The sequence below is a fragment of the Martes martes genome, assembly GCF_963455335.1.
Source record: "Martes martes genome assembly, chromosome: 9".
Classification (NCBI taxonomy): Eukaryota; Metazoa; Chordata; class Mammalia; order Carnivora; family Mustelidae; genus Martes; species Martes martes.
In genome coordinates, this window is record NC_137896.1 from 65,980,742 (window position 1) to 65,993,292 (window position 12,551).

Below are 12,551 nucleotides of genomic sequence, written 5' to 3' on the forward strand. Positions count from 1 at the left end.
TTTTCCCTTCCCACATCCATAAATACGGATCATGTCTTCTCTGGGTTGCCTGGTCATCTGTTGTGTGATTTGCTATAAAACAGTAATTCCATTAATGGTTTGATTGTTCGTTATAACCAGGACTGCATCTTGTACCTTAGTACCTTTTTCTCTGCCCATGTGCCCAGTGATTGCCCTTAGATGAATTCCTGGCAGCAGATATTTACAATTAAAAGATAATTTAAAATTTTAAACATTTTTGAATTTTTAGTGTTACCAAAGTGCTCCCAGAAAATTAAAGCTACCACCTATTAACAGGTGCCTTTTCCCCTTTATTCTCAATTTTCGTTTCTTTGATGACTGTGAAAATTGAACATCTTTTAAACTTTTACTGATTTTTCTACTTTTGTGGCTTCATTGGAGTGTTGGTCCATTTCACATGCACTCTTTCTAATATATAATATATTAACTCCTCTGTTGTTAAGTTGCGGTTTTTCAGAACTCATTACTTGTCTTTGGTTTTGTTTATAGTAGGGAGTAGAAAGCTCTTATGTAATTAAATATGCTTGTCTTTTTCATTTTGGTGCTTGTCCTGAAATCAGGTCCTGGCTTCCCCACTGAGGGGGACAAGGCACCCAGTTCCTTGTCCATGAAGTGGATGTGGTGCAGTGTGCTCAATGAGGGACCACACTAGCCTGTGCCACCCTGTGAAGAAAGCCTCCCTATTGCTAAGATCTGGCAAGTGGGAAGTAACTTTGTCTTATTTTTATTACAGCTGTTACTCCCCAAGCTATGACAGATTCCTGAGATCATAGGATCAGAATATCCACATTTCAGATCCTCCCTCGGACCCCTTTCATGCCTCAGTGCTATCCTTGTGATGATTCCTTCCTGCATCAGGCTCCCGGCGGGCCTTTCTGGCCAGTCTAGGCACGTCTGAATTCAAATGTAGACCTCTGTGGTATTTTCACTCTCTGTTGTTTAATTTAATGACCAAAAAAGCTGGGACAGATTAGAGGGGATAGGAAACATTGCTTATGATTCCACACCTAGGAAGACAATGTCCATATCAGAGAGATGACTTTAGGAAGACAGCACTTCACTACTTCCCCCTTGCTGCTCACCCCTCCCTTGGCTTCCCTGGCCTCACTCTGTCTGCTGGTTGTCCTCCACCCACCACTAACATTATGGTGTTCCCCAGGGTTCTGTCTGTAACTTTCCTCTGTCTCATTTCAAATGCTCTTCCTGAACAGTCTTAATCATTCCTATGGAGTAAATTGTCACTTATTTGCTAGTGACTCCCAAGTTTCTAGGTCCACCCCAGAACTCTCTGTAGGTCCATATCCATCTGCACATCTGCCATCTCCTAGTCATTCTACTTGAGTGTCTACTTCGGGGTCTCACAGCGTAGTGATAGCAAAGTCATGCTTTCTCTCCAAGCTGGCTGAGCCATCCTCTGATAAATGACCCCACCTTCCACCCAGTGGTGGTCATCTCCCCTCCCTTCCCCATCCCATGAGCTACTAAGATCTGTATCTCTTCATTAACCCTTCAACCTAACTCATAATTTCACCTCCCACTCACAGCTATGGTCTATGTCCTGCTACCTCCGATCCAGACCACCAGCCCTCAGCCTTCTCATTGCTCCTTTAAGGCCCATCTCAGTCCTGCTATCTGTGGTGATTTCTCTCCACAAAATGAGTTGGTCTCTTAAAAAAACAAACAAACAAACAAAAAAACTTCCTCATTCCATTGTGAGTCAAACTGTTATATTGTACTTTTATATGTTTCTACTTCATCCAGCGTGTTATTTTGTGTTCACAGTGGCACATGTAATGCCTGTCACTCAAAAATTTTTACTGAATGAAAACATAAATAACTGGTTTTTTTGGGGGGGGGTTTCAATTGAAATTTTTCCTCTTTCACCACTAGACCATGTTGTACTTGTCTCCCTATATAATCCATCCTTCTAAACAATGACAAGGAGCCAAATCTGACAGGCTCAAAGGAAAAAGCAAACTTAAGAGCAGCAGAGTGTGGCAAACACAGGACAGTGATTTTTCTTTCCAGCGTAAGCAGCGGGGTCTTTGAGGAAAGCCCAGTATTACAGCAGGTTCACACAATGTCCTCTTGATCTGGATGGTAGTGATATGATAATTTACTCTATAGTTATTTGTTAACAGTATACACTCTGTGCACTTTTCTATATGTCTGTTGTATTTAATAATAAAATTAAATATTAACCCATCATTGTTCAATAAGCAATCTAAAAAGAGAATTAAGAATACAACTCCATTTACAATAGTATAAAAAAGAAAAAGATACTTGGAATTAACCCAATCAAGGAGGCGAAAGACTTATACACTGAAAATTACAAAATGTTGCAGAAAGAAAACACCAATAAATGGAAAGACGTCCATGTGAATGGATTGGAAGATTTTGTATTGTTAAGGTGCCAATACTATCCAAAGTCCTGTACAGATTCAGTGTGCTCCCTATCAAAGTTCCACTGGTGTCTTTTGCGGAGTTACAGAAATACATCCTAAAATTCATCCGGAATCTCAAGGGGCCCAGAATAGTGAAAACCATAAAAAAAAAAAAAAAAAGTTGGAGGTTGCATACTTCCTGATTTCCAACTAATTACAAAGCTACTGTAATCAGAACAGTGTGGCACGAACATAAAGACAGACACATAGAGCAATGGAAAAGAAGAAAACTCTAGCATATGTGGTCACATGATTTTCAACAAGGATGTGAAGACCATTCAATGAGCAAAGGGCAGTCTTTTCAACAAATGGTGTTGGGAAAACTGGATATCCCCATGCAAAAGAATGAAATTGGACCCTTCCCTTGCCCCATATACAAAATCAACTCAAACATGATCAAAGATTTAAAAGAAGGAACTAAAACTGTACAATTCTCAGAAGAAAATGTGGGGGGAAGAACTTCACTGGATTGGGCAATGATTTATTGGATATGGCACCAAAAGGGCAGGCAACAAAAGTAGAAACAGATACACTGGACTACATCAGAATTTAAAACTGCATCAACATGGTGAACACAATCAACAGAGTGAAAACAAATGAGAGAAAATACCTACAGATCATCTCTGCTAAGGGGTTAATATCTAGGATATACACAGAACTCCTAGAACCCCACAACAGAGAGCCCTATTTTATAAGGGGCAAAGAACTTGAATAGCCGTTTCTCCAAAGAAGGTTTACAAAGGCCAACAAATAAATGATGCTTAACATCAGTATTGCCAGGGGTTGGGTAATGGGGAGTTGTTTAATGGCTGTACACTTTTAGTTTTGCAGGGTGAATGAGCTCGAGACTGGCTGTGTAACAAGGTAACGTACTTAACATAACTGAAATATATACTTAAAAATGCTTAAGAGTGTATGCTTTACATTATGTATATTTTACCACAAATAAAATTTAAAATATATAGTTACTGATTAAAGGTATCAGAAATTTCAAAGTGGATCACAGACCTATATGTAAGTTAAAACTATAAAGTTTTTTGATGAAAACAGGAATAAATTTTTGTAAGTTTGGATTAGGCAGTGGTTTTCTTAGATGGACCAGAAGGAAAAAGATAAATTGGAATTTATCAAAGTAATTGTGCTTCAAAAGACAGCATCAAGAGAGGGAAGACAGATCACCTTTGGGAGAGAACATCTGCCAATCATTTGTCTTTAAGGAACTTGTATACACTATATATGAAGACTTCTTATAACACAATAATGAAAAGACAAGTAACTCATTTGAAAAATGGACAAAGGACTTGACCAGACATTTCTCCGAAGATACACAGAAAGCCAGTAAGCACATGAAAATATGCTCAGCTTCAGTAGCCATTAGGGAAGTGCCAATCAAAATCCCAATCGGATACCAGGGCACACCTAGTAGAATGTTTCTAATCAAATAGTTGAAAAACAACTGTTGCTGATGTGGACCAATTGAAATCTTGTTGCTGGTGGGAATGTAAAATGGTGTAGTCGCTGCAGAAAAGTTAGGCAATTCATCAAAATGTTAAACTTGGGAATTGTTATGCCACTGTTAGGTATACACCCTGGAGAAATGAAACGTATCTGTGCAAAACTTGTTCACAAATGTTCATAGAATTATTCTTAAAAGCCCAAAAGTGCAAATAATTCGAAGTCCCTCAACTAATGAATGATTACATAAAACATGGTTTATCTATACTATGGAATTAGTAATCAGCATTAAAAAGGAATGGACAGATCCTACATATGGATGAAACTTGAAAACACAGTAAGTAAAAGAAGCCAGTCACAAAAGGCCACATATAATCCCATTTTTATGACATGTCCAGAATGTGCAAATCTATAGACACAGAAAGTGTATTAATGGTTGCTGGGAACTGGAGGGAAAGGAGGGATGGGGAGGAGTAACTGCTAATGGGTATGGGGCTTCCCTTGAGAATGTTCTGGAATTAGATAGTGGTGATAGTTGCACAAACTTGTGACTATACAAAAAGAAGCAAAACTGAATTGTATGCTTTAAGTGTGAATTTATGGAATGTGAATTTCTCCAAATGAAGTTCCCAATAAAGCTATTATTAAAAACTGATGGTTCGATAAAATAATTTTAGAGTATCTTATCAAAGTTCTTTCAGTAAAAGTTGGAGCACTTAAATAGGTATACAGGAGTTACTGAAAGGGGGGGTGTGGGGGAGGAACAACCCATTACTTTCTTTTTCCCAGTGAGAAGCAGTACACCTATACCACACAAAGAAACCCCCAGTGACACTCTGCCACAAGGACTGGTGTGCAGTTCTCACTTTAGGTGAACCTTTAAACAAGCAGCTGAGCTACAGAACACCTTGACTGCTTGTCCGAATAACCATGCCTGTAGGAAGCAGCATAGCGTCTTCATTATTCTTCAATACTGAAAAGAGAGGTGAAACTTGGATTCATATTTGACTCTTGACTATATTAAGTGATCAGAGTAAAGTTACTGTGATTCTAAACTTTTTCATTCATTTCTTGGTTTTCACTCCTGCTTTGTCTATGGACATCTATTGTTTCAGTTTGCTCTGAATCCTTTCCTTTTGGGGTAAGACCCATCAGAGACATCCATTGCAATTCTCTTGGGGGATACCCATTACAGTGCCTAAGACCCAAGCCTGGACGACATCGTGGGACCTTACCCCTTTTTCCACAGGACTGGTCTAGTTCAAGAGCAGGTGGTCCAGGTAAGGTAATAGTCCTTTTGTAGGATTTGATTAGTGGACCCTAGAAAAGGTTAGCTCTCTTCTTTTTGGATCACAGATCTTAAGGATGTGTGCTTTTGGCTGCCTGGCCTCTTTCCCATTATGTAGAGAGAGGACCAGGCCAAAACTGAAGCCAGAAGTAGAGAAAAACAGCCACAAGATGGAGGCCAAGAACCCCGCAACATAATCAGAGCTATGCATCCAGCTATGTCTATTACATGATGTTAATATTCAAGCTTTGAGGTTGTTATTCTAGTGAATCTGTGTAAATGAAGCATTTCTTCTCCAAGGGATCAAACACAATTTATTTTAGAACTAAACAGTATAGATTGAGTAAAAGAAAGCTTTATCCTAAACTTTCCCAGTAGACATTGTCTCCCAAGACTGCATGTTACCAATTTTCACAGTCCCATCAGTGGCCTTCATAATATTCACGAAGGATGTACAAATTGTGTCATTTTGTTGAAGAGTCAAGTTGGAAAATAACAATCTTTTCACTTTTTGAGCTTTCTAACAATTCTCAAAATACAGTAGGATGCTCCCAGCTCATAGCTGTTCAATTAAATTTTTCTTCCAGAAGTAACTTAGAGCAAAAGAATCATTTAGTTTACACATAGTCAAAAACAGAACTCATCCATTTTCCCCAGTGTTCATGGAGGGAAAAACTGGTCCATCCCACCAGATGTAGCAAAAAGTCTGTCTCCTGTTTGGGCTTCTCAGTTGTAAGTGACCAGAGAAAGCTTGATGTTTTCATTTTGGTTTCAGCACACTAGCATCAATATCCTTTTCTTCCTCGGAATCTGGATCTGGTATCCAACTGAAAAATAAATGTATAATTAAATCACTTTTGTACAAAATAATTAAACACAGCTTTGGTAAGGGGCTCTCACTACATGACTGAAGTAAACCAGTTTTCCAGCACAGTCAAAAGGGCAAACGTCAGAGCTACCAAGGGAATAAAAATTAATAAAAGATGGCATTAAAAAGAAAAGTTCCGTTTAAGGTCCCAGTAAGGATTTTCTTTTCAAGTAGAATCCAAATTACATTTATTTATTTTTCTCTGAACTACGCCCGATATGTGTTGTTCTAACAAACTTAACTTTTAAGTTTTGTTTGGGTTAATACTCAAATGTATTTGAAGTCTTTAAATATTAAATAACACTTAACTGTCTAGGGATTAATCTTTTAAAGTACCTACTCATAGGATGATTGCATGGTCTTTGACTTAAACCTCACAATGCAGCCTCTTTTAAGGGTGGTCGGCTAGGTGGAGGGTTTTAAATTCAGTAAATAAGGCAGATTTCCATCTTGGAGGACTAATAGTGAATGAGTCTTGGACAAAGCCTGGAAGAATGAATCTATTAATCTGCTCAGAAGTTCCCTAGACAGCTCTTTCCAGTGTCAAAGTAGAAGTTACAGGTAAATAATATTATCTAAATCCTTTTTTCTGAATGATCTCACTGCAACCCTATCTATAATTACTAGGTCATTCCATATTTAATTATATATAGCTAACTTTTAGCATAAGCTTTTCAAAAGCTTTAACCTCTTACCATTGATCTTTTACATTCAAAAAATGAGTATTTCAGAGCTTTGCAGTTTCCTTCCTTCAGACACTGTCGAGGGGATTTTCCTTCCTAGGATACAGAAAACAGTATAAATACCTGGCAAATTTCCTCACAAAGCACAAAATCACTATTCTTTTGGAAGCAGTGTTTTTTGAAAAAAAACTTAAGAAGTAAATTACAGGTGAAAATATATTGTAATTCATTTTGACTGCTGATGTTTAGGGAGAACAGGATAGAATAAAAAGATGTATCAAGTAATTCTGGAGCACTTTAAAGGGTGCCCTTAAGTTCTTGAAGACACTAGTGTCCATGGGATACTTTTCTGTAAGATGTTTCTATAAACATCTTGAAACTGTATTTTTAGCACCAGAGGTAAGAAAGAGAAAACACAGAGGTGAAAGCAGTAATGGGGTTTCTTCAGTGGTCTTAAATTTTTTTATACTTCAGAATTCCTCAAGACAGAAGAACGTTATGTGTCAGAGAAGGAGAGAGCATGCATATGTGTACACAGGCACGTGCATATGAGAAATCAGGCCTGCTGTAATGGGAAACAGGATGGTTTATTCTGGAAGGTCCTATCAAGTGGCTTTAAAGCCTCCAGTTATGTCCTTTTAATGCAAATCATTTTACCTCCAACACATCCCTGCATTTTCCCACCCCAACACCCCATATAGCCAAGTTCTCTAGTCTGAGAAGCACAACCTAATGGAACTAGAAGAGGAAAGGGAAATGTTAGCAGAATTTACATATATTTGTGAGAGAAGATCACAATGGGCCTGATGTGGAATGAACTCCTCCTTAAACAGGGGAAGTTCAAAAGGAGGTTAAGAAGAAAAATGGACTAAGCCATTCCCTTTCTGCCATCATGGTAGAACACTGCTACAAGAACACAGGAGAAATGCTTATTTCTGATTCTTAAGTAATAGGACTTTTTAAACTATGACTTAAAAATTAGACTTGACTAACAACTGCAAAACTAGATAAGAGCTAAAATTTAGTATTTTTTTTCCAAGGTAAATATGGAATAAAAATGATCTTAAAATATTTTGAACAAATACACTGCTGTATATATAAAGTAACACAACAGCAGTATGTTGGATCTTGGAAGCATCTACAAATAATATATTTCATGATTCAGAGAGGCAAGATTAAAATTGATTTGCAGCAAAATTTCTTTTTGGTGTCCTATCCTGCTAAATTACCTATACACTAAACCCTAACTTATTTAAAACAAAACTCAGACTGGTCTTAGATCAGTTAAAGGGAGGTTAAAAAAATAAATCCTAGATACTCCTGCCTAGACCGGCCTTTTAGAAAACCAGGTAGCAACATGCTCGCTTCGGCAGCACATATACTAAAAAACCAGGTAGCAAAGAAGGTGTATGTGTGCAGATGCTGCCTGGCAGTGTGGGCACATCACAGAGCAGAGTGCCGGGGGGGGGGGGGTCTGGTGGGGACAGGGGCAGTTGCTAAAGGGGTCTGGTTCCCAGGAATGCAAATATATAAAACAACATCTGGAAAAAGAAGTCTGAACGTAAGTGTTCTGAATTACCTGGGGTTTAATGACACCAAACTATGATATGCAATTTGTGAAGGAAAAAGAATCAAAACCTTAACATTATTATTTTCATTAAAGAAATAAAATACATACTGCTTATAAACAGCCTTATGCAGTGTCTGACAGTATAAATGAAAATAATGAAACCTTCCTACTCAAGGCAAGTTTCAGTGTAAAATGAGTAAGGCAATTTTGCCTGAGAATAAAAATGACCCTGTTCAGTGTTAATTTTAAAAGCTCACCAGCCAGAATTAGGTGCCCTAAAATCAGAACATTTTTAGTGTGAACTGAACACCAGATGTTAATAAGGAACCTACAATACTTAAATAGAGACATCTGGTGCATTCATGCACCAGGAAAAATGTAACCCCAATTTCACCTGCTTTTCATCATCAGGGATTTCCCTTCAAGCAGATTCTGACACCTCAACCCCACCTCTGCACCCACTCCTCCAAACCTTTATTTTGCAAGTGCCAGTCCCACTTCTAGTTTTTAACTGTGAAAAACGCTCCAGGAACCACATCTTTGGCATTCCTGATTCCCTGGAATCTTGCCACTTTCTAGTCTGTCTGCTTAGGTTCTTGATTTTAATGGTCCCCTACCATTAAAGTGAATCTCAAAAGTGAATCAGAACAGAGTAGCAAGCTTCCTTGCACTATGTTCCTCCCCAAAACTCTATCATGACATGCTGAGGGGATGTGTGTTGCCCACATGAATGATGTGAGAGCAGGTAAGAGTGAATAAAATTATACAAAAGACTAGAACTATAAAGTGATGTTTCCCCAAACTGTATCTAAGATGCCGTCTTTTTCATGCTTTTAAGCCATACCGCCACCTGCCTGTGGGAAGATCCATCTACAAACACCAAATCTAAGAGAGAGAGGTTAATTCGTCCTCCTTCACCTTTACACCAAATGGCAGACTGCTAGCTGTCCCTTAACCATTAACTCTTCCTTTCAAGTGGGGCATATGGCTGGGCTAGATTTCCCAGCCACCCTTGCAACGAGGTGTGGTCCTATGACTAAGTTCCAGCCAAAGACACTAAAATGTAAAACTTTGGGGTTCGTCCTCAAAGGCAACTGGCTGCCCCCCTTCCTCACTTCACACCACCATGTCATAGGCAATCTTGAATCAGGAGTGTGAAAATAACATCCTGCCTCCCATCACCGCACCTAAAACCACAAGATCAACAGTGTCTGGATCTACGGAAGGCCGAGAGGAGCTGCCCAGGCCCTACTTGTAGGCACACACAAGAGCAAAATAGAAAATTTTCTATCTTGTTTAAGGCAATGTTATTTTGGGTTTCCGTAATACGTACCTGAACCTATACCCCAACCAATACACTCCCAGGCTTATTTGCCTTCTGAGGTCAAGATCAGTGATTCCTAAATGTGACCATGCCCAAGAATAAACATGGGATACTTTTGTGGGGTTGGGGAGGGGTACTGGAACCTATACTTTTAAGCTCTCTGCCCCCATCTCCAGGTAATTCTGATGAAGTCAGAAGATCTGGGAGCTTGCTAATGAAGCACAAAGGAGATAACCTGTGACTGAGGTTCCTTGGGCATGGTTTCAATCTTTTTGATCTTCCAGGAGTTATAAAATCCTAAGAAGTCTATCCAAGAGCTACCTTTTGAATTTGCTTGTTTCTTGCTTCTCTCTAGCCCCACTAGGGTAGACATCCTTATCATTACCCTGAATTTCTCCGAGGTCCTACAGTTCTTCACTATTTCCATTGCAGCACTTGTATTGAATTTTTCCCTAGAGTGAGGTTGAGCAGCTTTTCCGGTGGGTTAAAGACTCGCAAGGAGAGACTACAGCATCCATCTGCCAAAAGATCAGATTAATTTCTTCATACAAGGAGCTAAATCTTACATAAATGATGGGTCCATACAGAGCAGACACAGCCCTCAGCAGAATGTCCAGTGGTCTTCAGAGTCTCTAGGAGGGGAGTGGTAGGCTATAGATGCCAGTGACACCATCTGAGAAGATGGAATATTGTCCCAGATCTGCAAAACTCAATGTTTTGCCTCAGTACTGCCCTCTGAAGTCAGGGTGAATTTAACACAACTTAAACACCCTCCCACTTAAGGTACTTTTTATAAATATCATGTTCTCCTATGTGACCAACATCAATTAGGTCACACACTCAACTGGGTAAAGCAAAGTCTGTGCCATGTGTCCTAGTTATTATCTTGCCAGTTTTCTAGCTTTCCAGAGATCTAATTTCCATGCAGGAGGGAATGTAACCCAATCATCTGTGTGTCCCCAATTAGAGCTTGGCACTTAAATGTGTGCTAAATAAATTATTATTTATTTTAAATTTTTATTATTTTTGATATTACATTTATGTTATGTATATTTATTTTATTATATTTATTATTTTCAGTATTTATTATTTATTTATATATAACAAAGCAACTCGGTATCCTTCTTGCCCTCAGTATCCTCCTCCACTTCTAGAGTCTCTTTCCTCAGTCCCACTGTGTACTTTATTCTCTTGATTGCTTATCTCCATGGCCTTCCTGATGTTGAATGTCAGGAGAAACCAGAGCCCTCACTCTAATACACAAGGGCTTTTACACATGACAACCTTCTTTTAAGCCTTCTGTCACATTTCCTATCCCCCTGGCCAAATGGGGCACTAGCTTCTGGTCACATCTCCCTGACTTGCCCATGCTGTTCTTTCAGCCTCTCCCCTCAACCACCACATTCTCCACTCTTACATGACAACCTACTTCTCAACATTTAAGACTTAGATCAAACGTCCCCCTGCTCTGTGAGAAGTTTCCAAATTTCCAAGCAAAATAAGTTGCTCTCCATTGGGCTCCCACAGCATTTTGTGCCTAAGTCTAATCATTAAATATTCACTAAATGCTTACACAGCCTGTACTGCAGGAATTTAGCCCCTTGCATATCTGTCCTTCCCATCAGACTGAGCTCATGTAGGATAGTGACTGTAACTGACTCATCTTGGTATCACCAAGGCCTGGCATCATGCCTGCCACTCACCAGGCATTACTAAGAGCTGACTGAATACTTGCACCAGTGAAGCAGCAGATTGGAAACAGCCCTGTACAGGGAGGTAGGAAGACAAGGCACCTCAGTTTCCTCATCTGTGTGAGAGAGAGACTAGAGAACCTCTTAAATTCATAACAACTCAAGTTTTATAACAAGTGGGGCAGCCCGTTTGGCTGACTGCTACAATCAGTGAACCAAATGTAAATCATGAATCAGTAGAAACACTGATAAAGCTTTACGATGCATGTCCATCGAAATAAGAGCAAACTTCTGAAATTACATCTCCAAATGCAAAAAATAATTGCACACAACTGATTGCCCTCTTATCAGGCCTTGGTAATTGGAAAAGGCAGGTGCGTTTCAGTTGGACGCTAAGCTAGAACCCAGATCTCCAGGCAACTTTGGACCTTATTGCTTGCCACTCTGCACTCAGATTGAGAAGACGTGGCTGTAGTGATGGGAGAGTGTAGCGGAAGCAAGAGATAAAACAGTAGAAAAATGGAGCTGCTTCGTTTACAACTTATCCAAGAATGTATATAACTTCGACTCAGAAATTCTAATCAAGAGAAAGTAAATATAAGTAAATATTCAGCCACAACTGAACGGAGAAATGAGAAACTACTAGTCAATACAGTGTACCAGGTTGATGTAATTCCCTGTTAGATTCTCATTTTCTAGCACGCAAGAAACCGGCCTTACTCTCCTTTTTATCCCCAGAACCTAGCAGAGTAGGAGGCAACATTTAACAAATGTTTCTTGAACTGAAATGGTTTATCTTTACAAAAACCCAAAGGGGAGGTTTCAAGTTATCCCCAATTTAACACAGCCGAAACTCCCCTAGCAGATTTTCCCAAGTTCCCTAAATTGGCGCCTTGATCTACGTCTCCTGAGAGCCACCGCAAGCTGAGCGGGAGACGTCGGCCGGGCCCTGCTTCCCCGGTTCCGGCGTCTCATCGCCATGGGCGCCCGGCCGCGCTACCTTGAGCACACAGTCCGACTGCAGCAGACATGCGCCCAGGTCCTCCTTCAAGCCCGCGCACGCGCCGCCCTCCGGCTTGTCCTCGTAATACCGGGGCATGACTGCGCCTGCTGCCCCAGCGGCCGAGACCGGCTTCGGTGCACAACGGCTGTCACCCTGCTGGGGCGCGGATGGAAGGAACCGGAAGTCGGCACAACAACTTCCGGT

General features: G+C 39.9%; 1 protein-coding gene across 1 annotated transcript; it reads right to left on the minus strand.

The window, feature by feature from the left end:
• Positions 1-5,503: 5,503 nt before the first annotated feature.
• COA5 (cytochrome c oxidase assembly factor 5) lies at positions 5,504-12,527 on the minus strand. Its single transcript, XM_080813756.1, has 3 exons — positions 12,345-12,527; positions 6,772-6,855; positions 5,504-6,035 (listed from the first exon to the last, which is right to left on the minus strand). Exons 1-3 carry the CDS (start codon positions 12,441-12,443, stop codon positions 5,994-5,996), a joined length of 225 nt encoding a protein of 74 aa, XP_080669882.1. The 5' UTR covers positions 12,444-12,527; the 3' UTR covers positions 5,504-5,993.
• Positions 12,528-12,551: the final 24 nt, after the last annotated feature.